We start from the raw sequence: 22,993 nt of genomic DNA on the forward strand, positions 1-22,993 counted from the left end.
TTTAAACGTTTAACACCAAAAATGTGTAATATTTACTTTGGCAACAAAATAACAATTGTCATTTCTTTTCAGTTAGTTTCACTATTACGTGCAGCCTACTTAACAGTACAATATGCATTTTTAACAGCAGATTACATGAACAGGTATTTTGAACTACATTAACTGATTTAGAATTCAGTTTTCACATTAAATTTTTCCCACTGTAGTATACAATACCTTGTGTGTGTATCAGTAGAAATTCTACATAGAATTTGCATGTGTGTGTGTGTTATGTTTAATGCAATACAGTATCGTATATGGTACAATTTACAAATTCGTTTATTACGGTCAGCCATTTAATTGAGCCAAAATTCTCAGTTCCCATTGTGTTCCAATAAACCAGAATTGACTGCATATCCTTTTCTATTTATTACTAAATATAATATTGCTCATCAAAGTTTAGAGAGTTCAGCTAATGCACAGGGTGAGAATGAATTGTTGGAACAGCTTCTTGGTACCTATGGCTTCCTGTCACAAAACATTATCCCCTCCACTGAACTATAAGTAGTGTACTATAAGCAGAGTATGAGACATCCCAGGAAGAACTATTCTATACCTATTGTTTACGCTTTCTAAACTTTGATAAATAATACCAAATTATGGTTTTCTACAAAAGTTTCCAGTATGGTCAAAAATGGTTCACAAACCCAGACAATGGAGCGGCTTTCTTATCTAGGGCAGATACTTAAGAAAGAGACAAAAAGGATAATAAAAATCTGAATATGAAAGTCATATCAGAATAACTTTAAAAAATATAGGGTAATACATGAAACTAAAGTTCAGTTAAGTGATAGCAAGATTCCATGCGTCTGCATAGGTCTGAAACCTGCATATCTAAAAAGAAAGTTCTAAGAATACAGGTAGCCAAGAAGAAATTTTTGACAGGGAAATGGGAGTGTGAAACGATATATAAAACGAGCTTAATACTGTTCTAGTATATATTCTGACTTATGACTACAAACAGCAATAGAAAAAACACATGAATTAAAAAATTCCTAAAGAAGCTAGGGGCATTAGAATTTGAGCTTGTACTCACAATAATTAGAACATACTGTATTATAAAGAACAGATGAGAAAAGAAACTTACGGAAGTAATGTTGGAGCCTTTATATTTTCATCTTCCCAGTGGTACAAATCAATATCAAACGGAAGTTTTGGAGCAACTGTTAGCAATTTCTTTTTTCTTTCATTTACTTCTTTACAAACTTGTTTTGATGTTGAAGGTTTACTTTCCTCAAATTCTTTTGAAGTTGATGGTTTTGGTTCATTTAAAACTGTAGAATTTTTTGCTTCTGACTGAGCTTCAATTTCGACCTGTCGTTTTGATGGAAATATTTTAGGTGTGTGTCCAGTAGTTGGATCCTGAAAAATTAAACAAAACATCATTATATAATTTTTCCAATCACTTTGGAATTTTTAAGATTATTTAAGAACTGGAAAAATCCCTCTTCTGACAGTAAAAAAAAACATGATGTTATTCTCTAGGGTTAACACATTTCATAAGCGAAATATAAATTCATAATCATATCTTTTTGTGAATAGATATCTACTCACCATAAAATTGATTACATATGGTTTCTTCAATTATCATTCACACCATGATTTACATTTTAGAATACAATTTTTTAACTATAAAACTATAAAAACAGAAATTGAAAACATGGGTATTAACAATACCCATGTTTATAAATACATCTTTACAATATGTAGTAAATAAAATTATTCATATTAATACTACAATTTAAAATAAGTAACAATAATCAATTATTGTTACTTATTTTTTATAATCTATTAGTAAATAATTTCTTAGTTATAAATAAATTATCATAACCATTATTTACAATAATAAAGCGTTTTTTACAATAAAAAAAAATCTTATGTGGACATCACATGACTTTCTTGTATGCCTATTAAATGACATATACACTTCTTTTTTTTTACAATGAAAAGCACATAAAATTTTATTTCATTAATAAATTCTAATAATTTTTCATATTTTTTTAAATTGTTATTATTGAATTATTTATCATATTTTTTTTTTTTACAAAGAGATTAATAATAAGTAAATAATTATTATTAAAAAAAAACAAAAAAATATTAAATTATTATTATTATAAATAATTATTAATAAATAAATATGTCTATATTAAAAAAAAAAAAAATGTTTAAAAAAAGGAGATGAAGTCTGATTTGAATTGATGTGCCTTCCCCTGCAAGATGCAAATATTTCATTAATTAAAATTTTATTTGGCTATAACTCTGGAACTAATGAAAATAATTGCCACATGATATATCGTTGAAAATCTCTCAATGAGGGCTAATTACTGCAATTAAGAGAAAGTCCAAAATCCAATTTTTTATTTTGATTTTGAGCTTTTTTGACACTTTTGGTTCAGTCAATTGCAATCACAAGAAAAGTTGCACAACTAGATGTTGCAACAATCCTAAATCCAAAATTTCAACATCCTATGGCTAATCATTTTTGAGTTATGCGAAACACATGTGTATGTACATACAGATGTCACGCCAAAACTACTCAAAATGGATTCAGAGATGGTCAAAATGGATATTTCCGTTGAAATCTGGAAATCTGACATTTTTCATGATCAAAATACTTTCTTTACTTTGTACAAGGAAGTAAAAATGTTGACTTTAAAACTATTCTTTAATTTAAAAATTAAACTAATTTTTATATTTAAAGGCAAAGGAAAGGGGAAAATTAATTACTGAATAAGCAAATAAGCGGTTTCAGTAATGTTTTGTTTATTTTTTTTTAAGGAGAATTACCTACCACATTATTACTAAGAAATATATGCAACAAAATACCACACTATTGAAACTAAAAAAAAGAACCTTCAATAAAATTCTGAGTAAAAGATATAACAAAAAACAAGATTAAAATATATATATATAAATTATATATACACACAAATATAGAAAGTGTTTAATTAAATAAATAACAATGAAGCAAGTATATGAATCAAGAATAAACCAAATAAGGAGAGACATAAAAAGCTTTATGAAAAATGAAGAGAAAGAGAAAATAAATTAAATTCATTAAATTAGATTTTTCAACTTTAGCCACATCATTATCTTGCAAAATGCCAACCAAATCTGAGTGTTTTTTAAACTGACAACACAATGCTGTATAATGTATACAAGAAGAAAAATTTTAGTAAAAGAATAAAATTTACACTAAACAGGTCATCATAAAAATACAAAGACTGTGACATTTATTAATCAACTTAAAATTAGTTTAATCTTTATAAAATCTCTCACAACCCTTTCAACAATTTATATTTATAATAAAATTTATAATTATAATTTGAAAACGAATTTATGTTAATTTTCAAATAACTAAGACTCTTATAGTTCTAACATCTCCTAACCTTTCTCTAAAGCCTCTCAATAATCGTCCAAGTTCCTGTGATCTCTCTATTGCTATTTGGATGAAAACATCTAGCACTATTATTTTTTTCATACATTTTTTACATAAAGGTAACAACTTTTCACCTTTAGTTGGCAGTACTGGATGGTACAATTTTTTTGAAGGAAGTACTTTACATTTAACTACACTGAACAATTCAGTATCATAACTCTTAGGATTTAAATCTTTTCTGGATGACCGTAATATAATATTGACCGTTCATAATATTGAATCATAGGATGTAAGATGCATACATCTATATATCTTAATTTCTTACCTATTACTCTCAATTTGCTCACGTTAGTTCTTCTGCCGAAGAATGAATAACTTGTTTCTCTTACTCTTTTATATATTGGAAGCCACTAACATTTTCAAATCTCTTCTACATTGTAACCAGACTCTCTCAACTATTTAGTTCTCTCATTAGTCTTAACACACAATTCGCACTCAATTAACATTGTTAACAGTATCTGGTTTGTAACATTTTAAACAACTGTGTCAGTAACATCCGTGATACTCAACTTTCAAATAAATCAACCTTAGCTCCAACTACTATAACTTCTCCATTCTAAGCATGCAGCACTCCAGTAAATGTATTAAGCCAACTTATTGATTGATTATTGTATTCTTTTTTTCTGTCTGATTGTATAACAGCTATAGTTATTCCTTAAGGTGATTTGTTCTATAAATAATCATACAAACACCAGTGATTGCAATATACTAAAACAGATTGATATTTATAATTTCCAAGAACTGTTTTTTCTGTTCCAGACAACCTCTTCTCAAGATATCTGCATCAGATTTACAACATTCTCCAATCTCTTTCTTAATATGTCAAACACATAACCATTGTCGACTCTGTTGGCATGCCACTTCAAGAACTTTTCTCGTTTTATTTCATAGTATCTGTACTATTAACTTCTGGAATAGTTCCATGTAATTCTGATTTTCACTTGTGTTGAAGAAATGTGGAAAGTACCTTTCTTCAGTTCAATAAGTCTATACATTTTCGGGAAAGATGATAACTGAGAAGCATCAAAGTTTAAACTATCTATAATTTTAATCTCATATCCAGGCAGTTTCATCATCATAAGTTTTGTTCTGTTATACAGAGTGTACCATATAAAATGCAACCAATCAATCACTCATCCATGAAATTTCAAAAGTCAAGCTTTGGACTCGTCCAACATCTGAACATAGCGGCGACGCAGTAGAACACTACCGATAGTAACAGCAATGCAATCATAATGTTCAGTGTATTGCTAGAGACAAGATGGTGTTTACGCTAGATGAACGTGTTTTCATTGTTAAGTCGTACTTCAGTATGAAATTAGTGGTTGCAGTGCAAGATTTGTTTCGCCATAAGTACCCAGATAAACCAGCTCCTAACAAAACATCAGTATTAAGGTTAGTTGCAAAATTTAGAGACTGGTTCTGTTAATAACAAGGAACACAAAAGATCTGCAAAAAGTGTTAAATACAGATACAATCACTGAAATCAAAGACCGATTACTTGCCTTGCCAAATAAATTGATCAGACGTTTGTCTGCTGAAATTAATTTGTCTAAATCAACTGTTCATCGGGCGACTAAACGATTACAATTACGACCTTATCGCATTCAAACGGTTCATCAACTTCTTGAGCCCGACAAAGAAAAACAGCTACAATATTGTCAATGGTTCCATTGATTTTTAATTTTATTTGTTCCATCTCTTTATAATATATAGAACATTTTTTATTTGATATTTTATTATATCATCCAACTTCTTTAACTTAATACTCAATTTCAATTTTTATTCTGTAATTTGAAGTGGATTTTAATAGTAGAATTACTATTAAAATATAAATCAAGTTTGATAAAATTATTATAAATTTCCATTCTCACACCACTCAAGAACCTTTTCTACTAACTTTCTGCTTTCTGCTTTTTCATTTTAGACAGTCCTTTTATTTTAAGCTAGTACATCCTGCATGTAATTCTTTAACTCTGATATTTCTGATTATATTTCATAAAAATATAACTTTATTCTTTTATTTATCACTTTTATTCTTTGGATTTCATTTCCTAGTATTTGAGTTTCATTATCAAAAGTCCTTAATACATAAAATTCCTTTAACTTAATACTCAATTTTTGATTTTAACACACTTCTAACATGATAGTTGACTTTAAATTTTTAAGTCTTTTAAAAATGTTTTCTGAAGAATTAAATATTTTTCTTAGTTTGTGTTCATTACTTGTGTTGACTTCTTTTAGTTTTATATTGATTGTTCTATGAAAACTACTGTTATACTCTCTTAATAATCCTTGTACAATATCTATCCATCAGAATTTTTTCTACTCTCAAATCATATATTCATCTTGTTAATTAAAGTTCTGTTAAATCTTTCTATTATTGAGCTTGTTTCTTTGGTCTCTGTATGATACAATTATGTTATAATCTTTCAATAATGCAGATACCTCCTTATTTTTAAATCATCCACCTTTATCTGTATGTAAAAGATTAAGAGCTTTATAATCAACTTCAGAAGCTCTTTTGATAATTACACTAAATGCTTTAGCAACATCTTTTCCACTCTTTCTTGTTAAAGGTTCTGACCAAACATATTTTGGGAAAGTATCAATAAATTAAACATATATTTATATCCATTATTATGATAAGTATATTTATTCACAATTACTAAATCTGCAGCTCCCATGTCATCTACAGTGTAGGTAGAATTTCTGTTTTCAGAAATTTATTTGTGGTTTACACAACTCAACAGCCTCTGTCAATGACAGAATTTTTGTTTCTTTTACAACATTACTAGCTTCTAGAGCTTTTATAGAAGTATTCTTCTCATGCTTATAAATCTAACAACAAACTCCTTTCATTTACCATTTATTATTTGCTGTTTTTACTTCCTATGTTTGAAGAATGTGTTTTCTTCCTGCACTTTGAATAACATATCAGAGTATCAATCTTATTTTAATTTTAAAAATACCATTAAAATCAAAACAACTTAAATCAAATTCATCAAATTCCTTCTGTTGTACATAAAATGTATTTCTGAGACTAAAACTACATAAGCAATAAAAGAAATTACTTAATTAGTAAATTAATGATATTACTATGAATCATGATAAAATATAAAAGGAGTTATTGAAGAGGTTTATGGAAGATAAAAAAAAAAACAAGAAACGGTAACACCAACTAGACCACCACAAGAACTTTATCTTGAAGAAACTAAGTGAACTGAAGAAATGAAGAGGAAACAAGAAAGAAAACTATCGTGAAAGTTTGTGGAATCAAAAACAACACAGAAATTGTTTTACAGATTGCTAGTGATCGATTTGTTTTGGATGCTGATCCATGGATTGAATTTTATAAACTAATGATACTACTAATACAGAATATAATAGACAGTTTAAGTATCAACACAATGATGTTGGAACTGAAATTGAATATGCATGTTATGGTTACGGTGTTGTTTAAGGTTTTAATGGGCTGCGGTTCATTAAAAACAAAGTAAATATTATTTTAAGAGAAGATTTTGTAGGTAAAATTTATAAAATTTCTTATTTAGAAATCAAATCAAAGAGTAGCATATTCCAACACTTTACTTTACATCAAACTACACTTATTAATGAAGCTAGTTTATATTCACTTATGTCACCAAAAACAGAAATAGCAATAAATTCTCAAGATAGGATTTTGAGGAAGTTCTTCCTTCCATTAGAAAATATACTGAATTTAAACTCCAAAAAGAATAAAAAAATAAAGAATAATTAGTATTGGAATTCAAGAAATATGACATTAAAGGTGATATTGGTATTAAAATGCAAAAAAAAATTATTAAAAGAAAAAGAAAATTATGAAAAAATTAAATAAAAAGATGAAGAAATATAGGAACTCAATCTATTTACGTTACACATTAAAGTTTTTTATTGATAATGTCAAAATAAGAACTTTAAATGATTGCATATATATATTGCAACACTAAAAGATATTTTCATTAAAATTATTTTAAAATCAGGATACCAGACAATGAAGCAAATAGAATTTCTGGTTTTAACACTTTGCATATTGTTAAGTTATGTTTTGTTTTTATCAAAAATGTTACGAATACTCAAGAATTGAAAAATTAATTCATGATTTGTTAGATGATTTCAGAAAAAAAGATTAAGAACTGTGTATTAAAAACATGAATGAACAATATGAATATTTAAACTTTTTAATTAAGAACAAACTACAAAGTATGTACAGTTTAAAGGACATAACACCAGTAGTTCATTTATCTAATAAAGATTCATTTGATTGGAAGAGAATTATTTTAAGAGAAAAAATAGATCCAAGTTTTAAATGAATGTATTAAAAAGAGTATTTAGAAAAGCTTCTATTTGAAAATGTAGAAAAATGTAAAAATAAATTGTAGGAACATATAAAAGAAATAATTCAATGTAAAAATGGTATAAAACTCCAATACCATATAAAAATGACAAATTCAGTTAAAAATGTCACAGGATTAGACCAATTCCTGTTTTATTATGAAACTCATTTCTTGGGTGTTTTACAAATACTCATGAAGAACACCATTCATATAAAATATGACGAATATCATATAAAACATTGAACATAATTTCTATTTCAAACAAAAAAAAAAGGATTATTTATAAAATTTGTTTTTTTCCCTAAAAGCATTAACACTTGAAAATGAGCACACTACTCCAGTCATCCGCCAGAATGTGTTAATTTTTACTGAATCAGATATTTTAATGAAAACTTAAAATCAATATTCATTTGACAAATAATACATTTTTTATGATTACAACTATAATTTGAATAAAAAATTAAATGATTGCACAGAATAAAAAATATTTGTTTAAAATTTATTGAACAATTAATAAAATTTAAGTTATTTTTTGATTGATTTCTTTTATTTCTTCTAATTAATATATGTACGTGTTCTTGGTAATAGTAATTTTTTGTTAGAATCAAATAATTAAACCTTTTCTTTCACCATTGATAAAAATATATTTCCAAAACATTTATTTTAACACTTTTATTTTTGCAGGAGGGCCGCTGGCGAGTAAAATACAATAAACAATCAATCAGTTGGCTTAACACATTTACTGGAGTTCAGCGCATGCAAAATGGAGAAGTTACAATAGTTGGAGCTAAGATAGATGGATTTGATAAATTAACAAATGCTGTTTTTCAGTATCATGGATGTTACTAGCACAGTTCAAAATGTTACAAACTTTGATACTATTAACGATGTTAATAGGATGAGTATGAATGATTTGTCTGTTTAGACTAATGAGAGAATTAAACAGTTGAAGGAGTCTGTATAAAATGTACAAGAGATGTGGGAATGTAAATGGCTTCTGGTATATAAGAAAATAAAAAAACAGATAAGGTTAAGATTGTAGAACTACTTGACCCTAGAAATGCATTGTTTGGCTGAAGAAATAATGAGGGCAAATTGAGTAATAGGTAGAAATTGAGATAAATAGATAATGTGTGCAGTTTTCATCCTATGATTCAATATTATGATTATTCTTTTGTTGGTCATCCAGAGAAGTTTTAAACCCTACTAGTTATGTTACTGAATGGTTCGGCATAGTTAAATGTAAAGTACTTTCTTACAAAAAAAATGTATCCTCCAATACACCCAGTTAAAGGAGGAAAGTTGTTACCTTTATGTATAAAATGTATGATAAAAAATTATAGTGCTAGATGTTTTCATCCCATAGCAGTAGGGAAATAAAAGGAACTTGGACAACTACAGATATTAACAAGGTTTTAGAGAGAGGTTATGAAATATTATAAGTGTAAGGGGCTTAGTTATTTTGAAAACTAATATAAATTGTTCAAAGTGACTGTAAGAGATTTTATGAAGATTCTGTTATAGAAGATCTGAAATCTACTAAAGTGTTTGCAGCTGCTTTCACTGCAGTAAATTTAATATTGAGAATGTACTACATGTTGGATAGACTTTGTGAGAATATAGTGTACCAAATACAGATTTACTTTTATATATATATATTGTCTCCGAATGGCTTCGACAGCACGTGGCACTTACTAACCTTATGGTAGCTGCCTGAAAAAGGCCGTTTTTGTCATTAGCTCTGAGAAGAGCTGTTGGGTCTGGAAGCTGTTCTCCGGTGAAGTCGGGGAGTTACAGCTCATTCATTGAAGTCAGACCAGTCTTCTCATCAGCGGCAGTTGGATCTCCACTACAGCGTGGCAGTGGTAGCCCCAAGAGCCCCACAGGGTCAGGTAGGCGTCGGTCGTCGTTTGTCGGCATGGCCAAGACGGTTCTCCCCAAGTGATCCCATGCTGGGCCGGCTACTGTTGCTTAGTCCGTCAGCCAGGGTGATTGAAGCCCAACGAGTTGGAGTGGGAAGGTAGCGTCTGTGTCCAGCAGCTCCCTCAGTGGGCTGGCCAGACCTACAGCTCAGTTGGTATCCGTCAGGAGGTCCCACGTTGAGGCGGCCAGGGAACTTCTTCTGTCTTCTTCCATCTTCTTCTGCTTGATCTCCAGGTGGTGGTCGACAATGAATTGAAAATTCACTCTCGTGCACGCTCTTTTATTGGAACATGAGAACAGTGGTGGGGCGCTGTGGCCCCACCACTGTCAGGTGGGAGAACTGCATGGCGGTAGTGATGCTTGTATCAGCACGTACATATACTGTGTGCCAGCTCACATCTGAGTTGCTACCGTGTTCATCCGCCAATATTAAATTAAGCATATATGTGGTAACAATATGATGATGATGAAAAATACAATAGAGACCAAATGTAACTTTGGCAAACAAACACATGAATTACATGATAATTGCGCAACTGAATTTGTTTCAACAGTTCCTAAGAGTTAAGCTTATACAAATTTAAAGGCAAGTGTAAGACTAAGGTAAAAGTGATTACTTTGAATCCTACGAATTTAAAGTGTTGGATATGAATGCTATGTGCAAAATGGTTCAAAGAGAAACTTAATTTGTAACTCTAACTTATAATCAAGTAAAACAAGAAGCAAAATCTAAACATCTTGTAAATAAAACGATCACAAAAAAGTTTCAGTTTGGTTATGATAAACGGATGATACTATAAGAGAAAGATGGTATAATTGATACCTTACCTTGGGGATACTAAATTACATAAATATGATATGGTTACTTTGATGAACAGAAGGATTTTAATAGACTCAAGTTCTTTGAAATTGAAAATAAGTTGGTTGTCAAAATTATTCTAAAAAATGATCATATGGAAGTTATTTTGGATGTTCCAAATCAACATCACTACTCATATACGCACACATGCACACCCACCTACCCCAACACTCACACTTATATATGTATATACAGAGTGGCACAGGGAAACAGGAAATCTTGAAAGTAGCAGTGGCAGCCCTGAGGAGCTGGTAAAAAGGTGGGAATCCTTCTATGTACAACTACCTGCCAGTTAGTAATCATGGACCAGTGGGTCAGTACACAACGTGAAGGCATTTTACAAGAATGGTGAAAGTGTGACTGCTGCTCACTGGGAATTCAGACATCATTATAATTTAGGATGTCATGGCTGTGTTCCATCTTGCCATGCCATGCCATCAAGACACAGCCTGACAATTCTGTGCGGACAGGGAAGCTCTAAAAAGAAACCAGGTCAACAAACTCCAGAAAGCATTAAAGCTCTTCAGGCCGCAATTAGAAGGAGCCCATGATGATTGGCAAGGAAATAAGCAGCAGCATTGAACCTAAATCAAACAATCATCTGCCGAATATTCCACAATGATTTGAAGCTTCACCCTTATAAAATACAAGTTGTACAGGAACTGAAACCATCAAACTACCTGGTGCGACTGTTTACGCCAATGCGTAAAAGCAGTTAATTCAACTTGTTTGGTGTTTAACTTATTTTCATCTAAAATTTATGCTCAGCTGATTTTTTCATCTATGAAATTGATTATTTATTAAGATTTAACTCTGTAATATTTTATGTGTTTATATCTTGAATAGTAATAAGAACTTTTAATTGTGAGGAAGAAGAAAAGAATCATTTTCAGATTGTTGTATTTTCTTTTCTTTTCTTCTTTCATAATTACACATGTTCTTCTCTTATATTAATTCAATCTTATGCGTTTAACTCTTAAGTGTATTTTGTTATGTTATAATATCTATGAATCTTTATTGTGTGAACTCGGCGAACATTCTTTATGTTTAATGTGTATGTTTCAATTAACTCTCAAAGTATATTTTGTTATGTTATAATATCTATGAATCTTTGTTGTGTAAACTCAGCGAACACTGTTTGTTTAATTCTTATGATTCTTTGCTGTATGTCAAATATTTTTTTAAATATTATGTAAGTGATTTTTCTTCCTTATAATTTGGAATGTTCCATTAAACTCAAAGGAATTTATGTAGACATAAATAAAACCCACAATTGTGAGATTATATTTTTTGCAAATGAATATAAAAATATTAATGTTTCTCATTCTACAGTAATCGTCTATTAAACTCTCTGCTATGATAGTCCAGCTTACCTCCTGCGTAAGTGAATATTAAGACATTAAGGTTTTTCATTGAATAGTAATCTTCTGCTAAATAATAAAGGTAACTTAATGATATACTTTGTGTATGTAAAAGAAATATTAAAGGTAACAAATTTACCTATTGTTATATAATATTGTACATGGAGATTTTGTGCAGTCTTAACAAAGCATTAAAACGTAATAATGTATTTATGCAGTTTTTATGAATATGGTTATATAATTTTAGTTTTATTCTGTTAAAAAATAAAGTGCAATTCTTTTGGCAAAAACAAGCTATTTGTAATTTTATTTTTGTAACTTTACCCAACAGCGACAAAATCTAATTTTTTGTGTTTGACAATTAATGGCAAGTAACTTACTTCTTATTTTCAACAATAAAACTTGTAAATTCATTTTTTTTACTGTGGTAAGTTACTTTAAAATTTCCCATTTCCTTGCACCTCAATGTATATACATATATAATATACATATCGCTGATCATATTATGAGACTGAAATTAAGTTTAACAGTTTACATTTATTTAGTTACAAAAACATTCAAGTTTGAAGTTGGTAATATATTCTATACAGTTATCAGCAATAAATAATAAAAATTTTAACTTACTTTTTGATTTTCTTCTTTTGGTAATATACTCCAATCATTTTCTCCATTTATTTTTTTCACATTTTTTGACTTATTTAAATTACTACAACAGCCATAATCATCATCTTTAACTTCTTCCATTTCTGAATCTGTTGAAACACAATCATCTTCTTTAAGATTCTGAATATTTAATCGCCCAAACTTTTCTAGTTCTTTCTCCATCCTAATCTTCAAATCCAGTATTTTTTTTAATGTATCAGTGCTCTCTAGCTTAAAAAAAAAGTTTAATTAATTAAAAAAATTAAAGTTAAAAAATGTCATCAAAAATAGCGCTAAAATAAGATACAACTAAACAAAAAATATATATTACTACAAAAAATGGTATATACGCTTTTAGCCTACAAAGCATCATGAACTGTTTCCAGTACAATTAAAAGGTTTGTTTAGCATAAACCAGCCTTTACATGTTATGCAAATAGTGAAGAAAACATCTTTCCACAAACCAAATAAGGTGTTAAAACACTTCTAGTTATGAACGTTTTACCAAATTATATGAAGTTTTTATGATGTTATATGTTAGTAGGTATAGAGAGAGACATTCAAAATCAGGAAACACTTTAAGAGAAAAGAAGTTTCTGCATATAGAGGGCACACTCAACAGATCAGAAGATGGTATTGATATTGTAAACTAATGTAATATCTGGACTTTTGTGATGCTGGAACTTATAAACATATGTATCAGTTCTCAAAGCATTGCTGAGCAAATCTTGGAAATATGTTAAAGTTGTTAGCTATCAAACGAAGGATGGCTAGGTAAGAAGAAACACCACTAACTGGAGCTTGTGCCAGACTGTAGACAGCACAGTGAAACACTAGATCGAATTTCAATAATACTAACTGGAATGAAGTACGTTTACCACTGCAATATTTTTTTATGACTAAAACACCAGCTACTGTCATAAAAAAATATCATTGTGACAAATGCAATGTTGAAGATTAGCACCAGATATTCATTGAATACTTTGAAAGCCTTCCAGGGCTCACCATGGCTTTATTACAGTATTCATTCTACCAAGGTATTAATCATCAATTCATTTTACTAGATGCATGGAGAACAAAGGTTGAGCAGCAGAAGAAAGGTATTGGTAAAATTCTGACAAATAAACTTATAAAATCCCAAGTTGGGACATTTTTATGGAATTCTGATCAGTCTTTGTGAAGATCAGTTTCAATCAATGTGATGGAAAGAAGGAAAATGTACACTTTAGATGGCAATTTTCTGAGAAAAGATACTCTGAAGGGCATAGGAGAAAGCCGTGTAAATTAATAAGATGATAGTCCATAGAATTGTGCATAGGCACAAACACCTTACCTTCAGGACAAATTAAAAGCAAAGTTCTTGATAAGCTTTGCCAGTTTTCACAATACTGGAACTCATGGATGCAAATGTAATGGAGTCATAATCATGAACCAGTAATGTTATGTCCTTCATACATGGGTGTAGAACTTATATTTTTCAATGAATTTGCTTATTAATTTTTGCTGTGATTTTTGGGATCTTTTATATCAGTTGTTGCAGAAACTTGAGTAAGGAACTCTTGAGGAACACCTGCTGCTGCATCCCCGTATCCTTTAAAGAAGAAATAAATTTGTGTTTTTTTCTTTATGAATGTGACTTTAGGTGATAAGTGGACGAAGGCCTTTACACTGATTTCTCCACCTTAGGACAACAGACATTATTCATTTTGTGATAGTTGCATTAGTTTGTTATATGGACCACGTAGCTACTTTTAAAATGAATTGATTGACAGAAAAGCATGTCACAAAAGTGTTCCTCATACTGTCTGTATCAGTAAAAGTGAAAAGGGGCTTGACTGCCTCACTAAATGCACTGACTTGTGCAGTTAGTTTGTCAACTATATCTTCAACAGGGAATATATCTTTTGAGTTGTGCAAGTAATATATCAGGTTAAGATTGTATTCCTCATACTCTTAACTTTGCTATATTTCCTTCAAGTAACAGTAAATAATAGTTTCTGTTCAGCAACAATCTTTTGAACACACTTTTCTAAAGATATTAGACGGTCATTATAAACTGGCCAAGTGATCCCCTTTACAGTTTATGCAGCAGAAGTCTGTGTGTTTGGCCTCCTCCTTATAGCTGATCTGGTCCATCTGGTACAAGTTCTTCTTTCATACAAGATAGTTCCATACATTCAAATCCCTGGCACTGAAAACTGACTGAAAGTTATTTGAGGATATAAACCCACAAAAAAATAGATAAATAACCAATCTTAATAAATGGGACATTAGAGTGGAATCAGAAGTCAGGATAAACAAACACTAAGTGTATCTATTTCATCTACTTTGCAACTTTCATTACTGACTATGTCTCCAATTCAAGATATTTCTAATGTGGCTATATCTAAAAGATCTTTGTAAGTGACAACTTCTTAACAAGTAGTGTTCCATTTGGTAATTTTTGATAAATTTTAATCTGATTATGATGAAAGAAAATAGTAGTTTCTATTATTTTGACCCAGATGCAGTTGCTTCCCAATTGTCCATAGAGATGTAGTGTCATGTAGATGTACTGGAGGTGTGTCATGTAGATGTGCTCAGTTGCAGCCTTTGTTGAAGTAAGAAAGGTAAAACTAACTCAAGTATCTACAGGATACACTGCCCCGCACTCTCAAAATTTTAGAACCCCTGAGAGGTTACAAAAATCAGCATACATCACACATTGAGTTTTAAAGGGACTCTACCAAAAGGAAAAGAAAATAAAACAAACATGGATATAATGAACCCATTATTCTGTTCCAAACACAAAATTAAAAAATAAATAAAACATTTAAAATTACGTTTATATATCTTATCTGCATATTAAAATATTTGGTATACAAATTTAAAAAATTCAGTTTTTCTGCAATTACTCAGTAACTAATTTAACTTCATTGGGGTCTTAAAATTCATTACATCAGGCCACAGGTAACCAGCACGCACCGACTATGCTCACTCAATTATGAGAAGAGTTCTAAGGGAACATAGCTCTTCTTATGTTAAAAGCCTTATCTCAATGGCATTCAAATTTAGATTTCTCAGCAACTGAATTGGTATGGGTCTTAAAACACTCACCACATCAAGTCTCATCAAATGAGCACACACTGCCTTCATTCAATCAATTCCAAAAAACATTTTGAGGGAATGACAATTAAATTAAATAACCAAAAAGAAAGCACAAATATATGATACATGATTGGTTTAATGGACTGAGAAATGGCATAGTAACTGTATCAATTTGAACAGGGTATGTGCATATGATACAAGGTTTGAATGATAATTGATATATATATATACATATACTGTTACCATATATATATATGCCTAATTTAATATCAGTGGGCGATAACGGTAGCAACGATGTGAGCTGGCTCACAGTATACAGATGCGCCGATACAAGCATCACTCCCACCATAGTAGCGCTGCAGCCCCACTACTATCAGGCTCCAATAAAAATGTGCATGAGAGTGAATTTTAAAGTCATCGTTGACCACCACCTGGGGAAGACCAAGCAGAAGATGGAAGAAGATAGAAGTTCCCTGGCCGGCTCAATGTGGATATCAACATCCCCGCCGAAACAGCATGCCTGGCAGCCTGCTGAGGGAACCGCTGGACGTGGACGTTACCGTCCCACTCTAGCTCCAGCTCACCGAGCTTCCATCGCCCTGGCCAGCGAACTCAGCAGCAGGAGCTGGCCCAGCATGGGATCACTCAGGGAAAACCGCCTCAGCCATGCCAGCAAAGGGCAACTGATGCCGACCCGACACTGCGAGACTCTGGGGTCCACCACTGCCAAGCTGTAGTGGGGACCCAACTGCCACTGAGGAAAAGCCTGGTCGGACTTCAATGCATGAGCCGCAGCTAGACTTTACCGGAGACCAGCTTCTAGACCAAACAGCTTTTCTCAGTGCTAACACAAAAAATGGCCCTTTTCAGGACTACCATAAGGTTAGTTAAGTGCCACGTGCTGACAAAGCCATTCAGCAATAATTTATATATATATATATATCAAAAGCAGGAAAGAAGATATTGTTATATAGGTATTGTTGTTAGTTACCATTTAGGCATTTACCATTAATGCCATGTTTTCTGGACAAAGTCTGGACCGAATAGGAACTACCTACCTGAACCAGTTTTTAGCCATCTTTTAAAAATGTGTAAAATCTTTCAAAAATGTAAAAGTGGAGATGAAAACTAAGGGTCAATGTATGCCTAATTCTGTTCCATTGTCTGGTAGAAAGTCTTATGAACACAAAGTAAATTACCTATTACAAGCTAATTTATTTCCTGATGCTGCAGAACAACACAGGTTCCTTATTACATATTAAAAAATTTAGTAAAAATATTTTTTTGCAATTTCTCAGTAATTAATTAAGTTATAGACTTCACTGAAGTTTTAAAATACTCAATATATTAAGCCACACCTAACAAGCATGTACAGAATTCATTCACTTAATGAATAAGAGGAATATACCTCTCATACTTAAATTCTTACTTCAATGGCATATAAAAGAAGATATCTCTAAACTTATACTGATCGACTTTTATTGAAATCTTACACTCACCACTTCAAGCCAAATCAAATAAACCCACACCAACTTCACTCACTCAAATGCAATAAAAGTTTTGAGTGGACATAGACATTTCCTGACTCTTAAAAATACATTCAAACTGCCGTACCTCTGCAATTAATAAGATAAAGAATTTTTTTGGGTCTTAAAACTCAACACGTTTCTTAAAACCACAGAAAATAAGCCCACATCGACTTCACTCAATCAATTCCGATAAAAGCTTTAAAGGAACATAACTTTTCTACTCTAATGTACACTTAAAAAGTGATATCCCAGCAATAAATTAATATACAGATTGCATTCACCTCTTAAAACACGGACAAAAATTATAAAATTAAATGACGTCATTAATATGTGACTGTGATATGATTTAATTCTCTGTCTAGTATTGTTTATTTATAACTTACAAATTATGTATTTTGTTAGCTCATTTTTTATTGTTAACTTTGTTAAGAAAATACAATGTAGGAGCTTAAAATACTACTAACTAAATGTTGAAAAATTAAAAAATCCTTTAATTAAAATTTAAAAATTTTTCAAGAACTGTGGGTGATAAAAAGATTTCAGAGTTCATATTTGTTTTCAGCATCAAAAATCAGATTAAAATCATGTATCGCATGTTAGGAAACAAAAATTATGTTTATTAGCGTTAACAGTAATTGAGTATGTTAATAAATTTGTCTGGGTCATAATTATGGTTATTATTTATAATATGTTTAGCAAAATTTGATTATCTATATGACCTTTGTACAATTTAGACGCTCTTTTATTCATTCTTATTGAAAATGATCGATTGGTCAAGCTGATGTATTTTAAATTGCAATCTTCACATTTCAAACTATATATTCCATGTTTTTCAAAATAAACTTTGTTATTGTTTTTGCAAGACCCACATTATTTATATATTTTATTATTTTTTTATTATTTATGTGTGCATGGTGTGTATGCATAGCCCAAATGATTTAAATGTGTTTTATTTTATTATACAGTTTATCTATTAAGTTTTATTATATCTGTTGGTTATGACAATGTATTTAATAATACCTAATTCATTCTTTAAATTTACATAATAGTTTCTTAAATATTTTAGTTCTTTATATATTAGAGCATTAAATGTAAACATTTTTTGGTTCCAAGGATGAAATGAACTGCAATGGATTACAGTGTCTTGTTTGGTGGTTTTTCTAAAAATGTCAACATCTAACTTATTATCATAATCTCATCCTTTGAATCAAAATATGGCTACATTTAATGCCCTACTATATAGAGCACTAAAATATTTAAAAACCAATAATATAAAATTAAAAAATGAATTAAATATTATTAAATACATCGCCACAACCAACGGATATAATAAAAACTTTATAGATAAATTATATGGTACTTACGTATTAACGCCACCGCAGCTACAGCTTTATTTAAAAACAAAGTAGTCAATCGGATTTCGTGGAAAATGGTCCAATATAATTTTAACATAGATTCAAAACAGTCTGTTTATTAATTTTAATAAATGGTTATTTATATTTATTTATTCTATAAATATATAACCAAACTTAACCTACGCTCGTTTCGCTCGCTAACCTTGACTAATTAACAGGAGTGTTTTGATTATTTAAATAATAAATAATTGCAATAATTACTGAATTTATTAAATACTCAAAAAATTACGGTGTTAATTAGTCAAGGTTAGCGAGCGAAGCAAGCATAGGTTAAGTTTGGTTAAATTATATTTATAAAATAAATGAATATAAATAAGCATTTATTAAAATTAATAAAGAGACTGTTCATTTTCCACCGAAATCCGATTGACTACTTTGTTTTTAAATAAAGCTATAGCTGCGGTGGCGTTAATTTTGTAAGTACCTAATAAAATAAAACACAAAATACACATAAAATAAAATAAAATTAACTAATCATAATAATGGTAATGATTACCATAATACAATATAAATTATAAAAAATTCAACAAAATATTTAAATCATTTGGGCTAAGAACTGCATACATAACTAATAATAAAATATAAAAATAATGTGGATCCTGCAAAAACAATAACAAAGTTAATTTAGAAAAACATGGAATATATAGTTTGAAATGCACAAATAGCAATTTAAATACATCAACATGACAAATTGATCATTTTCAATTAAAATAAAAGAGCATCTAAATTATATAAACAAAGGTCATACAGATAAATCAAATATGCAAATCATATTATAAATAATAACCATAATTATGACCCAGACAAATTTATCAACATACTTGATTACTCTCATAATATATATAATACTAATATAATATAATACTAAAATATTATACTAATATATTACTAATATAATATAATACTAAAATATTAGTATTATATATATTATGAGAGTAATCATTTTAGAAAAATCCCATATATATTTAAATAATAATAAATTTATAAATGAACAGACAAAATTTGATAATGGCGTTTTAAACAAGCAGGTATTAAATAGTAATAACAGATTATGTTAGCCAAACTGAACCAGCTCTCTTTTAACAGAACAGTTGAGACCACCAAATTGAAAGGACGTTTATGTTTACATAATTTTAAAACATATGGCAACAAACTTACGTTTTACATAAATAACATAATTTTTTTACAATTTACAATACAAAGTTTTAATTAATGTTATAAATAGGATAAACATGAGATTTCCTGAAGATAGAATTTAATTCTGAAAGTGCTTAAACGTGTCAAATTCAATTGTTAAGCAGTTTTTGTATATTAACTATAATTATATAGTATTATATAGTACTATTATTATATTTAATAAACCATGCTTACTAAATTATTAAAAAAAAATTTATTTAATAAACCATTTTTGCTGTACAGCTATTTGTCTGTTTAATTATTGAATGACTCTCACATACAACATTAAAAAGGGCTAACAACTGATTTTGATAGACATAATGCTGAGTAAATCAACTAAAATTAAAAAAAAAAAGTTTACCTATTCTCAAATAAAACTTAATATTTCAATGATATCATCACCTTCAACACTAGTAATTCTGCTACCTAATTTAAGAGTTGTTGTAATGCTGCATAATATACTCAAAAGAATCTGATGAAAGATAACATAAAAGTTATCTGGTGAGTTAACTGAAACACTATTACACAATATGAAAAACTACCATATGTCCCAAACATTTAAGATTCCTAAGAGTCAATATTATACATCTTGATGTTAACAACTTTTTTATTATTTACAATTACATTCATTACTTATACATTTGTGCAACACATGACAAAAAATACAAATCATTAAACAAACCTGAGGCTTTAGAAAGGATCTGTAACCATCCTTTGACACGAGGTAAATAACTGTTTGTAATAAGTTTCACCATATCTCGAACATTTTCTACAACTGCTGCATTTTCTGGGGTTTCTTTTAAACACGTCACCTCATCTACAAAAAAAAAAAAATATTTATCAAATTAGAAGAGACGTTGGTTATTATTACTAAATCAAAGAGCTGATTTTTTTTTTAGATTTTAGATTGTTGACTGGACAAAAAGTGTCCCACTTTAAATCTCATCTTAACTTATCCACCCTTGTTAGCATAATTAATTTTCATTGCCATATTTGGCAAGATAGCATTCTTACCTTATAACCAATAACTGTCAATCTTATGACACAGTAAACCAATAAAATAAAAGACAAACAACAATATATTTCAACTTTTATAAACTTTTAATAAACTGCATTTATATGGCACACAATAAAGTAGTGGGTTTGATATTTTAACTTCAGACTTAATAATTTTCTTTAAATGCCAATCTTCATGGTGGAAAAGTCTTTGCCTTTTATTTGGAGGTTTTGGGTTGAGTGTCAGTCAGATGTGTCATTTTGCATGCACTACAAAATTCATTATCATCCATCATTAATTGTATTCAGTACCAGCCTGCTGCTGCTGTATAAATAATTATTGTTCATTTCATTATGTAGTATTATTGGCTACATTAAGTTTTTGTTAATTATAGTAATAACTACTTAAAAGTAGTTACTTTAACGCTGTATCCTGCAATTATGAAATCAAGCAGTACCATTAGTCTCCAATTTTTTGATCACTTAGTTCCTTGTCAGCTATTAATTAAATTTATGGTTACCCTAAGTATACTGTAAAATTGCTTTATCAAAAAAAAAACCTTCATTTAATAAAAAAAACAGGACTTGCATGTCAATTACGATAATTTTTTTCAGCGTGATATTTCTTGAAACAATTTTCTGAGTGTAAACCTGAGTTTCTGGGACACGTTTACACCAAAATACAGTCTCTCTTCTAACCTTAAGTTTGTTTATCAGGCACTTTATTTATAATATGAAACTTGCCATTCAACCGTTCTTCGTAATCTTTTGATGAAGGTCAACCTTGCTTACGGTTTGTGTTCCTGATGTCATTAACCAGACCATTAATCAACATTCTTCGATATTTTTAATGTGTTATTGATTGTTGCCCTTGACCAGTAAGTGAGAAACTTATTATCCTTACTAATATTATAAATGTGAATGTGAGTTTGTGTGTTACGCTTTCACGGAGAAACTACTCAACCGATCATGAAACTTCGTACACATATTCTCAAAGGTGTTGCGAAGGACATAGGACACTTTTTAGTAAAAATAAGCAATATTTTTTCAGGAGAGTAAAAAAATTTATATTGGTAGGTATGATCGTCCGACAAAAAATGTGACCAAATTCAACGCCATCTGGTGTTCCAGTAAGTAAATGAAATAAAGTGCCAATCCAATACTGTAATACCAACGGTCAAGTCACTATTCAATTGAGTATAAAGCTTCTGCTGTTTTGAATCCTTCTATATTTATTATTATTCTTCTGTCACTTCTAAGCAATACTAAAACTTTTCCAGTTTTTGAGGTTAGGTGCCTGTTTATTGTTTTACTTCTAATGCTATTTTCAGTTTTTGCTGTTTTTTTTTTGTTTTTTTTTTAATGCCTCGGAAGCGCAAATCTAACCTGTCCAGGGATTCACTACAGGCCCAGGTGGAAAAAGTTGCTCAAACTCAATCTTCCGCTCACACAGAACTAAGACAACAACAACAAGCGAGGCGACAATGTGCTTTGAGGGCTGGTGAAACAACTTCTCAGAGACAAGAAAGGTTAGATGAGCAAGCTGAAACGCCAATTCAAACACAAATTCGTTTAGAAAGACAAGCCGAATTTGAAAGTTTAGAAAGACAAGCTGAACAGCAGGCAGCTATAAGAGCGAGAGAAACTCCAGAACAATCGCAGGTGAGAAGAATCGTTCATTAAGAAATGCAAATCACGCGGCGTCGAAATTTCATGCATAACAATTGGTCTGTATTTAATAATTCTGGATTTCAATACGATCCTTCACTTGAATACCATAAGCATTCTTTAATTGGTATTGGCTCAATGAATAGAAAATGTCAGCATTGCGATGCTTTGAAATGGAAAGATGAAACTGCTGGAATGTGCAGTTCCAGTGGTAAAGTTTCGCCAGAGGAGCCTTTGAAAACTCTATATTTAAGTGTTACGGATGAGTCGAAGCAATTTTTTAGTAAAATCAGAAAGTATAACTTTTGCTTCCAAATGACATCCTTTGGAGTAAAGTGATAAGAATGCCCGGATTTTCACCAACTTTTACTGTACAAGGACAGATATATCATCAAATTGGATCACTTTTTCCAGCAGATAATGAACACCTGCAAAAATTTTTGCAGGTGTTCATTATCTGCAGGGTGATGAAGAAAATGAAGTAAACTGTAGTTGTCAGTA

At 30.1% G+C, this 22,993-nt stretch overlaps 1 protein-coding gene across 2 annotated transcripts in view; it reads right to left on the reverse strand.

Annotated features, from left to right (window-relative positions):
- Positions 1-22,993, reverse strand: part of LOC142334032 (UV-stimulated scaffold protein A-like) — a 73,791-nt gene that overhangs the window by 19,321 nt on the left and 31,477 nt on the right. For both annotated transcript variants that reach the window (XM_075381813.1, XM_075381732.1), the window contains exons 6-8: positions 20,511-20,645; positions 12,604-12,848; positions 1,127-1,401 (exon numbers count right to left, since the gene is read on the reverse strand). In XM_075381813.1, coding sequence (XP_075237928.1) covers positions 1,127-1,401; positions 12,604-12,848; positions 20,511-20,645 — 655 coding nt within the window. The remainder of the gene's footprint in view (positions 1-1,126; positions 1,402-12,603; positions 12,849-20,510; positions 20,646-22,993) is intronic.

Source organism: Lycorma delicatula, chromosome 1, assembly GCF_047948215.1.
Source record: "Lycorma delicatula isolate Av1 chromosome 1, ASM4794821v1, whole genome shotgun sequence".
NCBI classification, from domain to species: Eukaryota; Metazoa; Arthropoda; class Insecta; order Hemiptera; family Fulgoridae; genus Lycorma; species Lycorma delicatula.